This window comes from Chiloscyllium plagiosum, chromosome 19 (genome assembly GCF_004010195.1).
Source record: "Chiloscyllium plagiosum isolate BGI_BamShark_2017 chromosome 19, ASM401019v2, whole genome shotgun sequence".
Taxonomy (NCBI): Eukaryota; Metazoa; Chordata; class Chondrichthyes; order Orectolobiformes; family Hemiscylliidae; genus Chiloscyllium; species Chiloscyllium plagiosum.
In genome coordinates, this window is record NC_057728.1 from 63,847,942 (window position 1) to 63,871,963 (window position 24,022).

Consider the following 24,022-nt stretch of genomic DNA (forward strand, 5'->3'; position numbering starts at 1 on the left):
ACCTTCATCCCCTCCCCCACTCACCTATTGTACTATATGCTACTTTCTCCCCACCCCCACCCTTCTCTAGCTTATCTCTCCACACTTCATGCTCTCTGCCTTTATTCCTGATGAAGGGCTTTTGCCCGAAATGTCGATTTTACTGCTCCTCGGATGCTGCCTGAACTGCTGTGCTCTTCCAGCACCACTGATCCAGTCTCTGGATTAATAGACCCAGCAAAAACATGACTAGGCCATCACTTCCATAGTTTAGATGAATTGACAGAGCCTGGTTCAGACTGCGCACTGCTTGTTAATAGTTTGATCAAGCAGAGGGAGATAAAGTTGTTTTCCTTGTTGACTCAGGTCCCAAATTATACCCTGAGTGATTTTCCGATCAGTAAATTCTCAGATGATGCAAAAATTGGTGGGGTGATAAATGGTGAGTAGGATAAACTTAAACTACAAGGGGATGTGGACAGATTGGTTAAAACTGCTGATCAGTGTCATATGGAATTCAAACTAGATAAATTTGAGGTAATACACTTGGGCAGGACAGGCAACAGAAGGGAACACACGGTAAACAGTAATACCCTGGGAAACACTGATGATCAGAGGGACTGTAGTGTGCATGTACACTGGTCCATTAAGGTATCAGGGCAGGTAGATAAAGTGGTCAAGAAGGCATTATGGGATACATGTCTTCACTAATCAAGGCACAGAGTTTAAGAACAGGGAGGTTATATTAGAACTGCATAAACATTGGTTAGGCCACACCTGGAGTATAGTGTGCAGTTCTGGATTCCAGTTACAGGAGGGATGTGATAGCACTAGAGACAGGGCAGGGGGCGATTTACCAGGATGTTGCCCTGGGCTGGAGAGTTTCAGTGATGGAGAGAGATTGGACAGACTGGAGCTGTTTTCTTTAGAGCAGAGAAGATTGAGAGGGGACATGATTGAGATGTAGGAAATTGAGGGACAGAGATAGGGTGGACAGGAAGGAACTTGTTCTCTTAGTGGAGTTTTCAGTGACCAGGGCACATAGGTTTTAGGGAAGAGGCAATTATCATGGGGGATTTTAATCTACATGTAAATTGATCAAACCAGCTCGGTCAGGATAGCCTTGAGGAGGAGTTCATTGAATGTATCTGTGGTAGTTTTCTTGAACAATATGTAATGGAACCAACGAAGGAGCAAGCTATCTTAGATCTACCCTGTGTAATGAGACAGGAATAATTAATGTCCTCAGTTAGGGATCCTCTTGGAAGGAGCGATCACAGTATGGTTGAATTAAGAACACAGATGGGGAGTATGAAGATAAAATCCAATACCAGGGTCCTGTGCTTAAACAAGGGAGACTACAATAGGATAAGGGAGGACTGGGTAAAGTAGACTGGAAACAAAGATTTTATGATGGAACAGTTGATGAGCAATGAAGGACTTTCAAAGCGATTTTTCAAAGTGCTCAATGAAAGTATATTCCAGTGAAAAGGAAGGACTGTAAGAGGAAGGGGTAATCAGCCATGGGTGTCTAGGGTATTTAGAGAGAAAGTGAGCACTGCCGATGCTACAGATCAGAGTTGAAGAGTGTGCTGGAAAAGCACACCCGGTCAGGCAGTATCTGAGGAGCAGGATAATCAACGTTTCAGGCTAAAGCCCTTCATCAGGAATGAAGAGCTTATGTTTGAAACATCGATTCTCTTGCTCTTCGGATGCTGTGTGACCGGCTGTGCTTCTCCAGCACCACCCTCGTCAAAGGAAATAAGGGAGGTGATCAAATTGAAAGAGAGGGCATACAAAACAGTCAAAAACAACATGAAACTAGAAGACTGGGAAAACTTTAAATGTCAACAGAAATCCACAAAAAAAGCTATAAAGAAAAGTAAGAAAGAACATGAGGAAAAGACCAGCACCAAATATAAAGACAGAAAGCAGATGTTTCTATAAATATATAAAACAAAAAAAGAGTGGCTAAAGTAAACATTGGTCCTTTAGAGGATGAGAAGGGGCATTTAGTTATGGGCTAGGATGAAATAGCCAAGGCATTGAGCAGGTATTTTGTATCGGTCTTCACAGTGGAGGACATTAATAATGTCAGTAATTGACAAAGATCTGAAGGTAGGTGAGGACCTGGAAGAGTTAGTGTTGGGCAAGCTAATGAAGCGAAGGATTGATAAGTCTCCTGGCCCTGTTGGAATGCATCCCAGGGTACTAAAAGAGATGGTGAAAGAAATAGCAGGTGCACTGGCGGTAATTTTCCAAAATTTACTGGACCCTGGGGCAGTTCCAGCAGATTGGAAAGCAGCAAATGTGATGCCACTGTTTAAAAAGGGAGGTAGACAAAGGATGGGAATGTTAGACCAGTGAGCTTAACCTTAGTAGTGGGGGAGATGCTTGAGTCTATTCTCACGGAAGAAATAGCAGGGCATCTCAATTGAAATTGTCCTGTTGGGCAGATGCAGCGTGGGTTCATGAAGGGCAAGTCATGCTTGACAAATCTTTTGGAATTCTATGAAGACATTATGAACAAGGTGGACAATGGGGACCCAGTGGATGTGGTATACCTAGATTTCCAAAAGGCCTTCAATGAGGTGTCATACAAGAGGCTGCTGCATAAGATAAGAATGCATGGTGTTGGGGTGGAGTATCAATGTGGACAGAGGATTGGTTGACAAACAGAATAGCACCCACTATGCTATTCTGACTGGTAATCGGTGACTAGTGGTGTGCCTCAGGGATCAGTGTTGGGACCACAAACATTTACAATTTATATCGATGAGTTGAAGTTGGGGACCACATGTACGGTGTCAAAATTTGCAGATGACACTAAGATGATTGGCAGAGCAAGGTATGCAGACGTCTGTGAAACTTTACAAAGAAACATAGATACTTCAATTGAGTGGGCTAAGGTCTGGCAGATGGAGTATAATGTTAATAAATGTAAAGTCATACATCTCGGTTGGAGCAACAGTAAAGAGGACCATTACTTGAATGGTAAGAAATCGCAGCATGCTGCTGTGCAGAGGGACTTGGATGTCCTTGTGCAGGAATCGCAGAGGGTTGGTCTGCAGGTACAACAGGTAATTAGGAAGGCAAATGGAATTGTTGTCCTTCATTGCTCAAGGGATTGAGTTTAAAAGCAGAGAGGTAATGGTGCAGCTGTATAGAATGCTGGTGAGGGCACACCTGGAGTACTGAGTGCAGTTTTGGTCTCCTTACTTGAGAAAGGATGTACTGGCACTGGAGGGGTGCAGAGGAGGGTCACTAGGTTGATTCCAGAATTGAGGAGGTTGGCTTATGAGGAGAGACTGAGTCGGATGGGATTATATTCATTGGGATTTAGAAGAATGAGGGGGGATCTTATAGAAACAAATAAAATTATGAAGGGAATAGATAAGATAGACATAGGGTGGATGTTTCCACTGGCAGATGAAACTAGGACAAGAGGGCATAGCCTCAAGACTAGCAGGAGCAGATTTAGGACTGGATTGAGAAGGAACTTCTTCACCCAGAGGGTTGTTAGTCTATGGAATTCCCTGCCCAGGGAAGTAGTTGATGATAGTACAGTAAAGATTTTTAAAACTAAGGTAAATATTTTTTGAACAATAAGAGGTTAAAGGGTTACGGTGAGAGGGTGAGTAAGTGGAGCTGAGGACATAAAAAGATCAGCCATGATCTTATTGAATGGCGGAGCAGGCTCGAGGGGCCGAATGGCCTACCCATGCTTCTAGTTTGGATGCTCTTATGTTCTTATGTTTAGAGAAGAGGTGAGAAAAATATTCTTCCCCCCAGAGGGCAGTGGGAATCTGGAACTCACTGCCTTTAAAGGTGGGAGAGGCAGAAACCCTCGTCACATTGGAGAAGTGTTTTGATATGCCCCTGTGATACCAAGGCACACAAAGATATGGGTCAAGTGCTGGGAAATGACATTAGAATAGTAAGATGGCTGTTTTTGACTGGCACAGATGTGATGGGCTGAATGGCATTTTTCTGTGCTCTAGATGGCTATGACTCAATGACTCTGAGTCCCTCTCCCACTGCAACTCCCAGGTAAGTCCCTCTCCCACTGATTATCATGGGTTCCATTGCAAAACTCCATGGAGAGTCTGTGGGAAAGAGTAAATGTGATGAAGACCTGGTCCTGTCCATTCTCTGATCAGGGTAATTTGTTCAGTTCACTTGTGTTACCTGGGCGTCACTAGCTGGGTTGGCATTTATGCCATTCTGTAGTTGACCTTGAGAAGATAGTGCTAAGCTGAAATGTTGCAGTCCATCGCGAAAGGCCAAGTCTTGTCAATTTTCATTGTCAGTAACCTGAACAAGGTTTCATTTAATTCCCACATTTTGCACAGAATCATTCAGCACTGAGGCAGGTCATTCAGGCCCAGGGATCAGTGCTCGGATTTATATTCCATGTCCACCTTGTGGAGGTAATTAGAAATGCAAATAAATCACAATTTTCCACCTCACCAGCTGAGAGTTGAAGCAACACAAGGACTGTTTACAAATACCAGTGTGCTACTGGTGTTGCTGGCACTAATTAGGGCTGGCATTTATTATTGACACGGATCCCCCATAATTTACAGTTCCTTAAAGCTAGCACACTGCCAATTGCAATGTCTGCATTACAACAACCTGTGCTCCAAGGGAAGTCTAAAGCTAGGCCAGGGTCTGCTGCTGAATTTGAGATGTCGCTGGGTGATGTCTGCATTATTCAGTTATCCTTTATGTATTTTTGCTCTGACACCATGGGTCAACAGCAGAAAGGTCAAAGGATATTGACAGCTGTCAGAGATCCAATCAACAATGCACGTGAGTGGTATTTTTATGGAGTGTTAATTGACTGAAGGCACTTGTGAGATGTTATCAGATTGCTGTAAAATCCCAAATGGTTCACTGAAGTCCTTTGAGCAATAGAATCTCCTGATCTTTCACAGTCTGGAAAGGCACGAATCAATCTGTGCTCGGTGATTGACGATCGTATCTTTGAGGTAGCCTAGGTTGGGAAACTGTAGGATTGTCCTTTCAGCCCTTTGTGTCTGTATATTTTTATGGAGACAGTCCCACACTTTTTCCTGCTCTTCGTGTGAGGAGCTTTCCTGCTTGGCCTGGTCCTGATTTATGTTAATTTTATTTTATCTGAAACTGTAAAGCAGCATAAAATAAAGAACTTTCTCTGTCTTTTTCAAAATTAGGGGACGGAAGTGTCACTGGCTGGGCCAGTATTTACTGCCCATCGCCTAGTTGCCCCTTGAGAAGGTGTTGGTGAACCGCTGCAGTCCATGTGCTGTAGGTTGACCCACAATGCCCTTAGGGAGGGAATTCCAGGATTTTGACCCTGCAACACTGAAGGAACGGTGGTATATTTCCACGTCAGGATGGTGAGTGGCTTAGAGGGGAACTTGCAGGGGGTGGTGTTCCCATGTATCTGCTGCCTTGTCCTTCTAGATGGAAGTGGTGGTGGGTTTGGAAGGTGCTGTCTGAGGGTCTTTGGTGAATTTCTGTACTACATCTTGTAGATGATTGATGCCCTATCACATGTTAAAAGCCTCAATCAAATCACCACTTAATATTCAAAACACAGGGGAGGCGTTTGTTGAGTTTGGATAATCTCTCCTCACAATCTCAAGGTTGGAGGACTGGGAGCTTCCTAGTAAAACCACACTGCCATCCTTCCCAGGCCAATCCACCCTTTCTCAGATGCAGTGTCCAGAACTGGACACAGTTGTATCAAAGTTTCAGTTCATGAGGAAGGTCGCTGTCAATGTACAACTGGAGATGGCCATGTTAGTGACTCCCATGAGAATGAAAACAAACAGCATTACCCCTGGAGGAACATTAGCTTATTATTTTGCAGCCAACACCTGTGAACTTTGACCTTTCCAGGAAAACCAATGGAAATGTTGTCTCTGTCCTGTTTCCACAGGAACTCCAACCGGGACACCAGCAGCACCAGCAGAACCAGCAGCACCAGCAGCTCCAGCAACACAGGCAGCTTCAGCAGCTCCAGCAGCACCAGCAGGTCAGTGAGACATTGAGCCAACTGTACATTCACACTCAGCTGTGTGCCATAGAGATCAGATTTTACGCTCAGTGATGATGAACTTAATGAGCACATTGGAAATTGTTGGCCAGGGTATATAGAGTCATGGAGTTACACAGCATAGAAACAGGACCTTCAGCACACCATGGAGGAAGTGAGGACTGCAGATGCTGGAGATCAGAGTCAAGAATGTGGTGCTGGAAAAGTACAGCAGGTCAGGCAGCATCCAAGGGGCAGGAGGTTTGACGTTTTAGGCATAAGCACTTCATCAGGAATCATTGCTGATGAAGTGTTTATGCCTAAACCATTGATTCTCCTGCTCCTTGGAAGCTGACTGACCTGCTGTGCTTTTCCAGCACCACACTCTTGACATCGGCCCACCATGTCTGTGCTGACCAACAAACACCAATCTACACTAATCCCATTGACCTGCACTTGGTCCATAGCCTATTGTGCCCTGGTATTTTAATTGCTCTTCCAGAAGCTTCTGGAATGATGTGAGAGACTCTGCCTCCATCACCCTCTCAGGCAGCACAGTCTATATTTCTACCGCCCTCTGGGTGGAAAACCTCTTTCTCAGATTTCCTCTAAACCACCTGCTCCTCACCTTAAACCTATGCCCTCTGATCTTAGACACGTCTGTGATGGGGAAAAGATTCTCTCGATCTACTCTGTCTATGCCTCCCATAATTTTGGATCCCTCAATCAGATCCCTCCTCTGCTCCAGGGAAAACAGACCCAGCCAATCCAGCCTCTCCTCATAACTGAGCCTTTCCATCCCAGGCACCATCCTGGTGAATCTCCTCGGCACCCTCTCCATGCAATCACATCCTTCTGATAGTGCGGCGACCAGAACTGCACACAGTATCCCATCTGTGCTCGAACCAATGTTGTAGAAGGTTTTAGTGAGACTTCCTTGCTCCTATATTCCCTGCCCCAGGTAATGAAGGCAAGCCCCCTATATCCCTCCTTCCCCACCCTGCCCTCCCGTGCTGACACCTTCAGGGATCTACGGATATGTACATCAAGGTCCCTTCATTCCTCAGCACTACCTATTATTCATTGTGTATATCCTTCCCTTATTAAACCTCCCAAAATTTAAGACCTCCCACTTATCAGGATTAAATTCTATCTGCCATTGCTCTGCCCAGTTTACCAGCTGATCCATATCAGACTGTAGCCTGATCCTCCTCACTCTCAGCAACACCATCAATTTTCACATTATCTCCAAATTTTCTAATTGAACCTTTTATATTCATACCCAAGTTGTTAATGTATGTAACTAACAGCAAGGGTTCCAGCACTGATCCCTGTGGTACATCACTGGTCAGCAGCTTCCAATCACAGAAACAGCCCTCTACCATCACCTTCTGCCTCCTATTTGGAACATAGAACATAGAAGAATACAGCGCAGTACAGGCCCTTTGGCCCTCGATGTTGCGCCGATCCAAGCCCACCTAACCTACACTAGCCCACTATCCTCCATATGCCTATCCAATGCCCGTTTAAATGCCCATAAAGAGGGAGAGTCCACCACTGCTACTGGCAGGGCATTCCATGAACTCACGACTCGCTGAGTAAATAACCTACCCCTAACATCTGTCCTATACCTACCACCCCTTAATTTAAAGCTATGCCCCCTCGTAATAGCTGACTCCATACGTGGAAAAAGCTTCTCATGGTCAACCCTATCTAAACCCCTAATCATCTTGTACACTTCTATCAAGTCACCCCTAAACCTTCTTTTCTCCAATGAAAACAGCCCCAAGTGCCTCAGCCTGTCCTCATACGATCTTCAATTTTGGATCCAGTTTGCCAACTTACCTTGGATCCCATTGGCTCTTACATTTTTCTTTTCCTTAGATTAGATTCCCTCCAGTATGGAAACAGGCCCTTCAGCCAACAAGGCCACACCGACCCACTGAAGAGTAGCCTACCCAGACCTATTCCCTTACCCTATATTTACCCCTGACTAATGCACCGAACACTATGGGCAATTTAGCATGGCCAATTCACCTGACCAGCACACCTTTGGATTGTGATGTGGGACCTTGTCAAAGGCCTAACTGAACTCTATGTAAACCACATCAACTGCACTGCCCTCATCAATATATTTAGTCAACTTTTTAAAAAGCTCAATTAAATTAGTCAGACAGGATCTCCCTCTAATAAATCTGTGCTGACTATCCCTGATCAATCCCTGCTTTTCCAAGTATTGATTAATCCTGTCCTTCACAATATTTTCCAATAATGTCCCTCCCCCTGCTGTGGAAAATCTGCTCTGTAATTACCTGGTCTGTTCTACTGCCCTTCTTGAACAAAGGAGCCACATTAGCTATCTTCCAGTCATCTGGCATTTCGCCTGTGGCCAGCGAAGTATTAAATATCACCATCAGGGCCCCAGCAATTTCCTCCCTTACCTCCAATATCAGCCTCGGATACATCTCATCAGGCCTGGGGATTTATATACCTGTCTGTCCATTAAAGCATCTAATATCTCCTCCTTATTAATCTTAATGTGTTCTAGAACCTCACCACCCCAACTGAAATTCCCAGCTACAGTGAATATGGATGAGAAATACTCATTTAAGATCCTCACCCACCTCCTCTGGCTCCGTGCACAGGCTTCCCCTTTGGTCTCTTATAGGCCCCACTCTTTCCCTGGTAATCCTCTAACTCTTCACATAGTTATAAAATGCCTGGGGTTTTCCTGGCCCCTCATTGCCTTCCTCATTTCCTTCAAAAGCAACCCCCCCCCCACCACCACACATGCTCCATACTCTCAAAGGGTCTCCCCTCTATGTTCCTGACATGTACTTCCTTCTTTATCTTTACGAAATTCTCAATATCCCTTGACATCCAGGGATCCCTGGACTTGCTGCCTTCACTCTGAGAGGAACACACAGTACCTGCTCGCGGTCTATATTTCCCACAACCTGTCAGATGATTAGATTAGAGATTAGATTCGCTACAGTATGGAAACAGGCCCTTCGGCCCAACCAGTCCACACCGACCCTCTGAAGAGTAACCCGCCCAAACCCGTTTCCCTTTGACTAATGCACCTAACATTATGGGCAATTTAGCATGGCCAATTCACCTGACCTGCACATCTGTGGGAGGAGACCGGACCACCCGGAAGAAACCCACACAGACACGGGGAGAATGTGCAAACTCCATACAGACAGTCACCAGAGACTGGAATCGAACCTGGGACCATGGTGCTGTGAGGCAGCAGTGCTAACCACTGAGCCACCGTGCCGCCCGTTTCAATTATATTGAAACCAGCCTTCCCCCAGCTTAGACACTTACCTTCAGCACTACCCTTATCGCTTTCCATAATGACTTTGAAACTTACAGAGTTATGGTCACTGTCCCAGAACACTCACCCACTGAAACTTCAAACACTTCACCCGAGGATCCCGTCCAGCACTGCCCCATCTCTGGTCAGACTATTTATGTACTGACACATGAACCTCTCCTGGGTGCACTTTTAAAATTCTGCTCACTCTAATCGTTGCACGTTAAGGTGATCCCACTTAATGTTTGGAAAGTTGAAATCCCCTCCAACTATAATCCTGTTCCCCCACACCTTCCTATGAATTGCCTCCATATCAGCTCCTCCATCTCCCTCTGGCTGTTGGGGAGCCTGTAGTATTGCTCCTGTATTATTTCCAATCTCTCCCTAGATGCCTTCATTCAAAGATCATTCTAGCTCATTAGTTCAGTGATGATTTCCTTTATCAATAATGCAATGCTCCCACCTCTCTGACCTCACCCCTTCCCCATTCTGCCTGAAACCTCTACACCCTGGAATGTTGAGCTGCTGATTCTGTCCTTCCTTCAAGTGAATCCAGTCAATATTGATCATGGAATCTCTGAATAAAGATCATAACTGGTGAATTGATGAATCAATAAATCTAGATCACTGGATCATTAAATAGATTATCGGAAAACTCTCCAGTGGCACATAGGAAGATGGTTGTGGTTTTTGGAGTTCAGCCATCTCAGCTCCAGGACATCTCTGCAGGAGTTCCTCAGGGTAGTGTCCTAGGCCCAACCATCTTCAGCTGCTTCATCAATGACCTTCTCTCCATCATAAGGTTAGAAGTGAGAAGTTTGTGAATGATTACACACTGTTTAGCACCATTCAGGCAATTTGCACCCACATACAGGAGAACTTGTCTAACCATATATAAACACGATGGCTACAAGAGCAGGTCAGAGGCTAGGAATGCTGCAGTGAGTAACTCACCCCTGACTCCCCAAAGCCTCTCCAACATCTACAAGGCACAAGTCAGGAATGTGATGGAATACTCCCCACTTGCCTGGATGGGTGCAGCCCCAACAACACTCAAGAAGCCATCCAGGATATCTCACCATGGAATTGCTGGATGGTGGAATGCTAAATCATAGAATGTTATACAGAAGGTGGCCATTCAACCCATCTAGCCTTCACTGTCATCACTGGATTGTGGTTTATATATCCTCAACTGGAACAATTTTGTTCTACATAGGAATGGGAACTGAAGTAGGCCACATGCCCCTTGAGACCACCACAGTTGACCTTCTACTCAAAGTCCATTTTCTTAACTTCTTGCCCATATCCCTGAGTCTCGAAGAGTCCAAAAGTCTATTAATCTCTGTCTTAACAGTAACAGAGGCTGCTCAGCCCTCTGAGGCAGAGAACTCCAAAGATACACCACCCTCCACATGAAAACCTTTCTCCCCATTTCAGTCTTAACCAGCCTGCCCTTTATCCTGAGAATATTACTCCCAATTACCCCTATCCATCACACTAAGCAACAGGGGAACCCTCACATCAATGTCAGCGAGATGTCCCAGCCAGACCTTATGCAACAGTTCTCAGAGGCTTTCGAGACAGAACTCAATGCCTTGCGACACGGAGACTCTGCCTCGCAAAAGTGGGAAACCTTGTGGGGTAACACGCACGGCACATCCCTGGCTATCTTTGGGAAGAAGACCAGCAAGACACACGACTGGTTTGAGGCTAAGGCAGCTGAAAATGTGTTGCTGGAAAAGCGCAGCAGGTCAGGCAGCATTCAGGGAACAGGAGAATCGACGTTTCGGGCATAAGCCCTTCTTCAGCCTGTAGACATAATCTTCTCCCTTCGCCAACTGCAGGAAACGTGCAGAGAACTGAAAAAGCCCCTGCATGTCACCTTCATCAACCCCACCAAGGCATTCGACCTGGTCAGCAGAAACGGCCTTTTCAAGGTTCTCCTGACGACCGGCTGCCCACTGAAACTGCTGAGCATGATCGAATCCTTCCACAGGAACAGGAAGGGGACAGTGCAGTTCAACGGCAGCTCTTCTGAGCCCTTCGACATCCGCAGCGGCGTCTCCTCACTCCCACACTCTTTGGGATGTTTTTGCTGTGCTCCTGAAACATGCCTCTGGCACGGCGATGGTGGGGATCTACCTCCACACTAGATCAGGCGGCAGGTTCTTCAGCCTGGCTTGCCTCAGAGCCAAGACAAAAGGATGTGCGGCATTCATCAGGAACACGCTGTTTTCTGATGATGTTGCAGCTGCAACACACACCCAACAGGAACTCCAGTCACCGATAGATCACCTCTCTCACGCTTGCAAAGATTTCGGGCTGACTATCAGTCTGAAGAAGACGAGCATCCTAGGACAGGACACAGAGATACCGTTGGTCATCACCATCGATGACTACAAACTCACTGTCGTCCATCAGTTTATGTACCTTGGCTCTATCATCACTGACAACCTTTCCTTGGACACAGAGATCAACAACAGGATCGGGAAAGCAGCCTCAACTCTTGCTCACCTCATCAGTCAAGTACAGACAAATCCCAAGCTGACAGTGAAGACAAAAATATCAATTTACAATGCCTCATCATAAGCACACAGCTGTACAGCAGTGAAACGTGGACTATGTATACCGGACAGGAGAGAAGGCTGAACACCTTCTACTTGAGTATCTGCTGTATCCTGGGCATATCCTGACAAGACAGAGTGTCCAACGCAGCGGTCCTATCTCGCACAGGCCTTTCCAGCACGTACACTCTGCTCAGGCAGTGGAGACTGCACTGGCTGGGCCACATCCACCACATGGAGGATGGCCGCATCCCAAAGGATATCCTCTACGGAGAGCTCACATCCGGGAAGAGACCCTCTGGGCATCCCCAGCTGCGCTACAAGCCGTCTGCAAGAGGGACATGAAGCCGCTTGATATTGCTATGGAGCTCAGGGAACGGCTTACAGCTGACTGCACAAGATGGAGAAGCACCCTGAACCAACACCTCAAAACAGGGGAAAAGAAGCTGATGAGTGCTGCAGCAGACAAGCAGGCACCAAGGAAGGAGTGCAGCAGCTCGAGCAGATCAGCGACCACATATAGATGTGACCTCTGCTACCGGGACTGTCACTCCAGCATTGGTCTCTTCAATCACAAGCAACGTTGCTTCAGGGAAGCAGAAAGCTAGAAGAATGAGGATGCAACCCATGGTCAGCCATGACTGAAAGGGTCCTCACATCACCACCCTCTGCATGAGGACTTTTCTCCCCTTCTCAGTCATAACCAGCCTGCCCTTTATCCTGAGACTATCATTCCCGCTTACTCCCTATCTCACTGTTCTGCACTCCCCAACAAGAACAACCAACCTCTCAACAATTAATCAAGTCCTCTCAGAATTTGATATGTTGTAATGCGGTCATCCCTAAAATGTAGGTTAATCACTTCCCACAGGAAGATGATCTCAATCAGGAATCAGTCTTGATATCATTCCCCCTGAAATTATGTATATCTTTAGGCAGGAGTCCACAATCCTACAACATTCTCCCAGTGTGCTCTCTCACCATGCACGGTTTCCTTACTCTTGTATTCCAGCTCACTTATAATAAAGGTTACAATCCATTTCACCTACTGCATTGTTAGCCAGCTGTGATTTGGGGACTGGGGCAACCAAGTCCCTTTGATTGTAACTCCATTGGACTGTTGGTAGGTCATTCAACCAACGAACCCACTCTGACTTCCCTTCACAGATGCTGCCAGACCTGCTGAGCTTTTCCAACAACTTCTGTTTTTTATCAATGAACCTGTCCCTGGTTTTGGATTGTCTGTTATATTCTTTGTTTGCTAACCCTCAGAAACCCTCACCATATTTAAGAAGAATTTACTGATGATACCATGATGATACCAAGATATACAAGGCTGTGGGTCACGTGCTGGAAAATGGGTTAAATGGAAAATAATTGAGTGATTGTTTTCATCTGGAACAGGTTCAATGGGCTGAAGGGCCATTTTTGTTTCAGTAAACATTCATGGCTCTATGACCATGGCTTTTATACTCCTGTTTTATGAAAACACAAACTTTGTTTTTAGTTTTGCAGGTTCAGCCACAAATATTAACCTGAGATTCTCTCCGGAGCTGTCTGACCCACTCCGAGTCTCCATGTCCTGCTTTATTCCTCTTATTGTTTCCTGTTTCATGTTTTGAATTCGTTGGCATCTTCAGTTCTTTTTATTAATTTGAAACAATCTTATTTACTGAATGAAAATAATCACAATTCAAAAAAATGACTTAATTGTTAATTTATTTACTGGAGAGATGAAGAGGACCTTTGTATTAGTAGTTTAGAAGAATTAAACTTGCATTTATATTGCACTCTTCATATGTCTGAATATCCAGAAACTGTTGACCAGCAATAACATATTCTTGATGTGTGATGTGGAGATGTCAGTATTGGACTGAGATGGACAAAGGCAGAAATCACACGACACCAGGTTCCAGTCTAACAGGTTTATATGAAATCACAAGCTTTCGGAGCGCTGGTCCCCACTTCCTCTGACAAAGAGCAGCGATCCAAAAGCTTGTGATTTCAAATAAACCTGTTGGACTATAATCCGGTGTCATGTGACTTCTGATGTTGTAATTTAGGAAATGAGGCACCCAGTTTTACATAGATATTATATTCAAGGTTGTTAGTCCTTTTATTTTAGGAGAAATATTATTTTATTGGAGGCAGTTCATTGAAGGTTCACTCGGATGATCCCTGGGATGGAGGGATTGTCTTATGAGCAAAGGTTACACAGGTTGGGACTCGACTCACTGGAGTTTAGAGGAATTGGAGGTGACCTCAGTGAAATATGTTGGATTCTTAAGGGGCTTGACAGGGTCAATGCTGAGAGGGTGTTTCCCCTCATGGGAGAGTCCAGGACCAGAGGGCACAGTATCGGAATAAAGGGGCACCAATTTCAGACTGAGATGAGGAGGAATTGTTTCTCTCAGAGGGTTGTGAGTCTTTGGAACCCCTTCCCACAGAGAGCTGTGGGGGCAGAATCTTTGTCTATATTTAAGGCTGAGATAGATTCTTAATAAGTCAGGGAGTTAAAGGCAATGGGAAAAAGAGCAGGAAAGCGAATGTGCAGACTGTTGGATCAGCCATGATCCAATTGAACAGTGGAGCAGGCTTGAGGGGCTGAATGGCCTACTCCTGTGGCTATTTCTTATAGTATTACGGAAATAGCCAGACTTAATCAGTAAGAAAATGAAGAGTTATTGGGAAAAGGTTGGACAACAAATTGAGGATTATTGGATCGACCATGATCTTACTGAATGGTGAATTGGATTTGATGGACTGAACGGCCTAATTCTGTTCCCACATCATGTGTTTTTTTATGATCTTTAGTCATAGCAATCAAAATATCAGGCCACATGTTGATTGAAAAGAGCTGTTGGCCATGACATCAGGGGGAGCTCCACTGTAACATTGTGCAACAGGAGCTTTTACATCCACTTGAGATGGACCCATGGCACCATAGCTCTCCCTCGGCACTGCACCAGAGTGCCAGCCAGTGTGCTGAGAGTTGGGCGAAGCCCACAAGTTTCTGATGTGAAGGTGGCAGGTGGCTATGCAGTAAACCAGGGATCACACCATGGGAAAGATGTTCCAGGCTGCCCTGAGAATATTTTCCCCAGGCTGACAGCATCGAGGGCATGCAGGAAGAGGTCAGGCAAGAATTTCGTGAGGAAACCAAATTGGTGGCATCAGTGGAGAGCTATGTGTTCTGAGATCAGTTGGACCAAAATGATGTGGCTTGCTTTTTCACATTCCTATGGAACTGAAGGTTTTAATCATTTTATAAATGTGTATTTAATGTGAATATGATTAATGTGAATATACGTATGGGTTATATCTGTTGGTAAAATAAAGACCTAATTTGTTTTCAGAACAAAAAGAGGATGGCTCAGCAAATGGTGCAGGTTAGTGTACGCGTGGTGGTTCATTGGCTGAACTTATTAATGATCAGTGTTAACGTTCACAGTTGCACGAGACTGGATTCCCTGTGGATCATTCCTTTCAGATTGGTTTAAACTAACTGGAGTCACTCTCTGCAGCATATGATGTCAGTATTTTTCTGTCACTCCTTTGCTTGTCCTTCTAATGTGTCTTTAAACCCCACAGCAAACAGCTCACCTTGATCTGGTGGAAATCAAGTCGTGCTCACCAACCAAATGAATGAGACATTAGTTGCACTGAATGCACCTTGCATCATGTCTAAGTATACACCTGCTTTATTTTTCTCTGGCAGGTTAATTTAAGATTTGTAGACTTGCTGTATCATAGTTTTGGCTTCATGTTGCAAGTCAGAGCCCAGAAGCTCAATTTTAACCCAATGGAAATCTATCGGTTTTATACCCAAGAGCTTAAATTGAGCCCCAGTAACCAGAAAGCATGGGTGAAATAATGGAGAGACAATTTCTTCAGGGCAGGAACAGTTTGGATGCGTTTCCCCACAGGGAGTTGAGTTGAAATTGAGGGATTTTTAAAAATCCTTGATGCTCTAGGGCTAGCTAAGATTGTTTCATAGATTTCTAACATCACATTCTGATTGCGGTTCAAGACTTATAGAGAATCGAGTTCTGTTTCCAGCAAGTTCTGTTGGAGTGGATCACACTGAATCACATGGCAATTGAATATTTATTCTGTAATCCACCTGGATAGGTTGTGGTTACAATTAAATCCCTTTACAAAGGAGTGCCAGTTCCCATCCACTGACTCCCCCAGTCCTAATGGAGCGGCACATTAAACTCAGAACGGGAGCCTGATCTGTGACCAGACAACATTGAATGAGATTCTACAGCGAGATAGTCAGGGAATCACTCCTGATCCAGGCTGATGTGAAGCAGAAACCACTTCACATCCACTCCAAACTTACAAAGTGAAGAATGTGGTGTACTTTGGGCTGAATCTAACTTTTTTACGCACCTCCTCAGTCAAGGAGACTCCAATTTAGATGAAGGCATTTGCTAAATGTAAGGCAACCAAATTAGCTACAGGAGGTTTAAAACACTCCTTCAGGAAACATGTACGGATTAACCAGGTAACCAATTCCCTCAAGATGCCAACAGATAATCTTTGGCTGTTTTCATGCCAAATGGCTTTCTGCTGATGGATGTTGATAATTGCTGTTTGTCGTGGCCATGAATGTGACCTTGTGATTGGAGTGTCAGTAGGTACAGCTACTATTCTGCCCTGTCTGCACCCGTTCCCTCTTCACTTCCTGGGAAGGTGATGGAGGGAGGTTCCATTGAGGTATCTGAGACACTGTTAGATTGAATCAAATCAATGTTCAGGGTTACAGAGGAAAAGGCAGGAGAACAGTAATACGTCATAATAATCATTTGGAGAACTAGTGAAGGCACAATAACCGTAACAATTCTGTGATTTACTGCAGCCTGGGAAGTGGCTCATGTGTTAATCCCTCTGTGGCAATGCATTGTTTTGGAGTTGAATGATAGTTTAAACTTGTCTCCAAGAAACACTAGCCTTGAGTGTCATTCATTTTGCATATTGAGAGTGTTCATTGTTGCATGTTGATTGATATGATCTGTGTGCATTTTCATGTCTGTGAATATGTATACGTCTATGAACATGTGCATGTCTGTGGATGTGGATACTGGGTGGATGTGGGTATTGTATTGTGTGTCCCTGTGTTTGTGTGTCATGTTAACTTTCCAAGAGCTTCTCCATGTCTTCAGAACATGGACATGTTGCTGAGAAAGATGAAGATGAACCAACAAAAGCAGCAGCATCAACAACAGGAGGTTAGAGCACAGCCTGATTCCATGTCTGTATGTGTGGGTGTGTCACATCCTAGCTGATGTCATGGCATTAACCAATAACTAGTGTGATTAACTCATGCCGAGCAAAGATGACTGTTACTTACTTATTTTCACTGTTGAATTGAACATGTTCACCGTCTTATTCACAGTTTATTTCAACCAGATTTGTAGTGGTTGCTTGTTTCATCCATCTCATCCAAAGAATTGCTAAGTTTACACCTGGTGCTGAAACACAAATTATCTGATCAGTATCTGCTATCAGATTCTCAGCTTTGCACTCAACAAAAAGTGACCTAGAGTGACCAATGAGCAGCAATAATTTGTATCAAAGCTGAAATACGTTGAACTGGTGAATCATTTGCCTTACTTTGACAAAGCTTCATCAATGCAGTTAACAACGACCAAGGGAAAAACAAAAGACCAATATCTATAAGATGCAGACTCAGGAGCTCGCTAAAGTGGATGCCTCCTCTGACTACAACACGCAAGCAGGGATGGAGGGCTGAAGATTTACCGCTGGATGCCATGCCAAGGAGAGTGAATGTTTGATGAGGGGTCTTCTGAGGGAGATTGAATCTGAGGGACCAGCAGAATGTCATGGGGAGTCCCATAAATTATTGATAAAGGTTGCAGTTGTGGAAAGTGAGACCCTGATACAATGAGGATTGGATGAACACTGAAGAATTTTCTCTCATAACTTGATTCATGATAAAGTAAACGAGGCTCCACATGGAGGAATTGTTGGTCATGGGCTTCACACATTGAATGTTCTAGTGATAAACTTGTCTCTGCTGTACAAATTGACTTTTCTACTGACTGACAAGACTCTGTAATAGTCTCACAGTGACTAGGTATGAACACCTTGTATTTAGGGATAAAAGGTTAGGAGGGGATTAAGTTTTTCCAAACATCCAAACATCACAAAGAATACACAACACCAGGTTATAGTCCAATAGGTTTAATTGGAAGCACACTAGCTTTCGGAGGTCGCTCCTTCATCAATTAAACCTGTTGGACCATAACCTGGTGTTGTGTGATTTTTAACTTTGTACACCCCAGTCCAACACCGGCATCTCCAATTCATCACAAAGAATTATATCAAAACACAGAAAAATAAATTAGGTATCACATCTCATTACAAAGCATCAATTGTAAATGGGAAGGTGAAAGTTTCTTTCAAAGCTTAAATTATCACATAGAATTAAGAGTGTAGAACCAGCCCATTCGGTCCATCTCATCCATTCTGGTGTGATATTATAACTTGAGTGGGGCATTGTTATAGTGTGGGAGATATAAAACAGACCTTTGGGGGAATATTGGATGACAACTGATCAGATAGGAGTTAGCTCTTTCGCAAAGGTTTGATAGTAGGACTGTTGGGGCTGAACTTTCTCACAGGCACCTGGAACTTACTCATCATCAGCAGTGTTTCCGAAGTTTGCAAGATACAGTCCAGTCCTTGGGTGCGTCTGCATTCCCCAATTTCTGAAAGATGATTGGTGGAACAGGGAACTGGCAGGGCCAATCTAAAGGTCTGAGGACTGTCTGGCCACTGCTCCTCTGGGAGGGATTGAGTGCTGTTGGAAACCCTGTGGACACCTCAAAATGGAGGAACTCAAGAAAGGCTTCAAATAAGTTTGTGAAAACACAGGCCAGAACTCTGAGAGGGCCCAAAGTGAAGAGGGATGTTAATAGTATGCTTATTGTATTGTAAGATGCACCAATGAAACTGTTTAACTAAATTCTTAGAGCACTTATAGTGACCACTGGTATAGAGGGGTGGCTGGTAGGAAACAGACGTACTTAATGCTGCAGTCTGTCAATAAACTCATTATTGAGAAAAGTGTCTAGTATTATAGTTCACTCATTGTTTTGGGATTGATATAACAGGGGTGTATTTTCAAAAGAATGCCAACAATAGTGAGCTTCTTTGAGCATCATGGCTTCCTCTGATTACTCTCTGACCTCCTGCTGAGAGATTGCCTCAGAACCATTTCCGGGCTCCTGACAGAGTGAGGGGCTAGGGATAGGGCATGTGAAGCTGGAAAGTTTCCAGTAACATCAGAATACAGCCTCTGAACAAGGCATCAATCCTGCTGTTTGGCCATCTGTCTCTCTCTCTCTCTCTCTCTCTCTCTCTCTCGGGAGTTCTCAGTTCCAGTGGCACATTGACCCCAGGATGCTCACTCATAAATGGGACTCCATCAAAGAGGGTTGTCCCAGCCCCATCCTCCTCCAAATTCACCTCAATGGAATCAGGAGGACTCCCCTTAATACCAGAAAGGTGATGGGGATAGAAAGATAGCAAGGAAGAAACTCTCCATTATTAACCACTTAGGCCCAGCATCTGATTATCATCCTGCAGCAATCAAATATAACCATAACAGGGAGGCGCGTTTGTTTGTGATTTGACTTGATTTTGATTGGTAGATTCATGGACTTGAGTTGAGTTTGATTGGCAGATTCACACTGCGGACCAAAGTCTGGAAGCAATAGAACCTCATGTAATATCTACATTAGAAAAACAGTCATTCTGTTAGTCCATGTCATGTTTTATGTAATCCCCATCTCATTTTCATCCATCAATCCTCATGTGTGTGGCCTGTTGTGTCAACCTCTGTATATTATTCAAGAGCTTTTATTCAATTTTTGCTGTATCTGTGTACTGTGTGTTTGCAGAGAGACAGGCAGAAAACTCAGCAAGTACTCCCCAATCAGGTAACATTTCCAGACTGTCAGAGAGAGAGAATGAAAGGGAGAGAGAGGGGAAAAGCATATGTGTGCGAGAGAGAGGCAGAGTATATGAGAGAATGTAATAAGGAGACAGAGATTGAGAGGAGAGAGGAAAAGACAAATGAAAGGGTGAGAACAGTGTACATGGGAGAGAGTGAGAAGGAGAGAAATTGAGAGAAAGAGAGTAAGTTAGAAAGAGAAGGAGTGTACATGTGTGTGAGACAGAAAGAGGAGTGTACATGTGTGTGAGACAGAAAGAGAAGGAGTGTACATGTGTGTGAGACAGAAAGAGGAGTGTACATGTGTGTGAGACAGAAAGAGTGAAAGAGAGTGAGAGAGATTGAAAGAGAAAGAAAGAAAAGGAGAGTGAAAAAGTGCACGAGAGAAAGGAGAGTGAAAGAGAGTGAGTGTGAGATAGTCTGACAGTGAGTTATTAGATTTTAATGAGGCATTTTCCTGTAAAGAGTCTATCCATTAAAAAGACTGTATTTAATCTGAATTCAGTGACCATATTGACCTGGTTTGTGTTTTCCCAAAGATCATTGTTTTTTTTAGCAGAAGAAGTACCTACCCTCCAACTGCCTACTGAGAACCAGGGTAAGTATGTCTATCAGGACTCAAACCCTTATTGACAGATCCTGTTCTCAAAATTGACTAAAGGAGAAAACATAAAGGCTGATTTAAAAAGTCCTGCCTTAATTTCAAGACATGACCTGAGAAACAAACTGATTTAATTTTCCAAAATAGTGCACTCACCAAAGGCTATAGGTGAATGCAGCAGTTAGTCAATACAATGGTAAAGCCACCATAATCCCACTGGTGGTTTAATCTGAGGGTCACTATGCCTCAGGTGAGGGGAGAGGTTGAGGAAGTAGATTTATCCTGGTAGCCTCAGCTAGTGTGGGAAAGCCAGTTGTCTAGCCAACTGAACTAACCAGCCCCAACTAGGCAATGCTAAAGTAACTCTATTCATCTGGCCCAAACCCTATCGTGACTAACTTGTTACCAACAAGAATCTGCAGGGTCCCAGTTTCTGATTCTCAAAGCCGCAGGAGCAAGGTGTAGGTACTCATGGGAAGGACAGAGACAACTTCACAAGCAAAACAACACCTTGCACATAAAGAGTTTTTGAATAAATGTTGTTCGGGTGAAGAATGCATATTTAATGATGTAAAATATGTTGTAAGCTGATACCTTGGAATCCCACATTGTATAACTGCACTCAATACACATTATACCCACATAAACACATTTACTCTCATAATTACAACCTAGTGCACTCATTCTTTATGTCACCTTCTCTCTTATTCTCTCTCTGTCTCTATTTTACACGCTTATCCTCACTCTCTCAAACACTCACACATCCACTCTTAAGCATTCATTCTCACTCTCCCTCAGTCTCTCATTCTTTCTCATGTACTCACCATTTCTCAGATACTCTCAGACATTCTCACTCTCTCAGTCTTTCTCTCACTCTCTCTCACTCACTCATTTTTCTGAGTCTGTCAACACTTTCTTTCACATGTGCACTCTGCCTTATTCTCTCTCTCCCCTTTTCGCTTTCCCTCATTCTCAGGTCTCATTCTCCCTCTTGTTCTCTCTGATTCTCTGTCTCTCATTCTCTCTCTCACCTTTACACTTTATCTCATTAATTGTCTCTCATTTTCTCTCTCTCATCCTCCCTCTCTGTCTCTCACTCTCTCATTTCCCTCACTCTGTTTCTCTTTCTCATTCTCTCTCTCACCTCTACTCTCTATCTTTCTCCCTCTCCGTCTTTCACTCTCTGTCTTTCACACAAACTCTCCAGCACTTTTTCACACATGCTTTCCCACACATACACACATTATCCACTTACACACTTGCAAACACATGGGATCAACTTTAAAACCAACAGGGCTCCCATGATGCATTCACACGATCCTGGTCCAGTTACGCCAGGCACAGCCTCCTTTATATGCCCATTCTGTGCCAACGTCAACTCTTCTGGGGCAAGACTTGAACCTGTTTGTCCACTTTCAGGGTATTCAGAGACGCTTACACTTAAACTGGCTCAAACTCAGTTGTAAACAGGCTCTGAAAGAGATTGTAACTTCAGACTGGTTCCCTCTCTCTCTTTGTGTCAGAGCTGAACCTGAGGCAGAATATAACTATAAGTCTTGTGGTCAGATCCCTATCAAACAATTTAAGGTAATTCCATGCTCACGCCCAGGTGTCTCTGATCCTGACAGACAAATAATGCAGTCCAAACTGGTCACAAAAAAAGAGAGTGGGGAAGTGTTTCAGACTGGCTCTGAATAGCTGTGAGGGTCACATTCCAGGACCTGGTCAAGAGTTTAAATACAGAAGAGAGTTTTCCGAGCTTGGGGACAATGTGCACCTGTGACATTCTTTCTGTGAGAAAGACCAGTCCTCGAATGATTCACTGCTAGTGTACAGCTGATCGCTTTCATTTCTATATCACCGTTTGTGACCTCATACGTTCCAAGGCTCTTTACAGTTAACTAAGTTCCTTCAAAGCAGTTACAATCATAGTCTGAGAATCACAGCAACCAATTTGTACACAGCAAGCTCCCAAAATTAAAAAATTTCACGATAATTTTGTTTTAGTAATGTTAGTTAAGGAATAAATGTTTTAAATTAGGGCAATCTCCCTGACTGCCCTTCATAATAGTGGCCATGGGATAACAACTGTAGGATAGTGACCATGGGATAGTGACCATGGGATAGCGACCGCGGGATAGTGACCATGGGATAGCGACCGCGGGATGGTGACCGTGGGATGGTGACCATGGGATAGCGACCGCAGGATGGCGACCGCGGGATGGCGACCGCGGGATGGCGACCGTGGGATAGTGACCATGGAATGGTGGCTATGGGATAGTGACCATGGGATAGTGACCATGGGATAGTGACCATGGAATGGTGGCTATGGGATAGTAACCATGGGATAGTGACCATGGGATAGTGACCACGAGATGGTGGCTACAGGACGGTGGCTATGGGATGGTGACCATGGGACGGTGGCTATGGGATGGTGACCATGGGATGGTGGCTATTGGATAGTGACCATGGGACAGTGGCTGTGGGATGATGGCTATGGGATAGTGACCATGGGATGTTGGCTATGGGATAGTGACCATGGGACAGTGGCTATGGGACAGTGGCTATGGGATAGTGACCATGGGACGGTGGCTATAGGATAGAGACCATGAGATGGTGGCTATGGGATGGTGACCATGTGATTTTTATTCTCTAAATGAAAGAGCAGAAGGCAGGGCCTCGGTTTCATGACTCGTTCAAAGTTATACTGAAGCTGTACACAGCAATGGTGAGACCACATCTGGAATGGTGTGCACATTCACATCTGGAATGGGGTGTGAGACCATGTTTAGTTGTCTTCTTTGAAAAGTGGCAGCTATTATTGCAACTCCGACAAGGTTAACTTGATTTATTCCCAGGATGAGGGGCTAATGAAAAAAGGTTTAACTGTTCGAGTCCATACCCATTAAAAAATGAGAGGTTCCTGCTAAATTCTTACTGAAACTGTTAAGATCTTGTGGGGACTAGAGAGAGTGTGGTTACCAGGACAATGTTTTCTGTTGTGCAGGAGATTTAAGCGATGTTTGAGAAGAAGAATTTCCCTTTTTAGATGGAGATTAGAAAACTTGTTGTCCCCTTAGATGATCATTAATGTGCAGAATTTTCTTCCCCAGAGTGGAAACAAATCATTCAATCTATTCAAGGCTGCATCAGGTTCTTGAGACAATGGAGTCAGCAATTACAGAGGAGCAGATAGGAAAGTGGATTTGAGACCAGCAGCAGATCAGCCATGATCTTATTGAATAGGAGAGTACGCTTAAAGGGCCAAATGGCCTCCTCCTGCTCCTAAGCCCCTAGTTCCTATGAAAAATAGCCCCACTGTCAGTACAGCTTTCCCTCAGTACTGTATTGTGGATGCCTGCTGAGGTCTCTGGAGTAGAGGCTTGACCTGTAACTTGGACTCAGTGATAAAGGTGGTGTCTACTCCCCCTCCCCCACCCACTGACAGTGCTTCCCACTCCCCCTCCCCCACCCCGACAGTGCTCCCCACTGTCCCCCTCCCCATCCCCTGACAGTGTCCCCTCTGTCCCCCTCCCCATCCCCTGACAGTGCC

General features: G+C 44.5%; 1 protein-coding gene across 10 annotated transcripts in view; it reads left to right on the top strand.

Moving 5' to 3' along the window:
* Window positions 1-24,022, top strand: part of mybpc1 (myosin binding protein C1) — a 153,211-nt gene that overhangs the window by 36,896 nt on the left and 92,293 nt on the right. For 3 of the 10 annotated variants that reach the window (XM_043708735.1, XM_043708732.1, XM_043708738.1), the window contains exons 3-7: window positions 5,906-6,001; window positions 15,241-15,273; window positions 17,053-17,118; window positions 19,816-19,854; window positions 20,425-20,466. In XM_043708735.1, the coding sequence (XP_043564670.1) occupies window positions 5,906-6,001; window positions 15,241-15,273; window positions 17,053-17,118; window positions 19,816-19,854; window positions 20,425-20,466 (276 nt within the window). The remainder of the gene's footprint in view (window positions 1-5,905; window positions 6,002-15,240; window positions 15,274-17,052; window positions 17,119-19,815; window positions 19,855-20,424; window positions 20,467-24,022) is intronic. The other 7 variants (XM_043708740.1, XM_043708741.1, XM_043708734.1 and 4 more) reach the window with 6 other exon arrangements.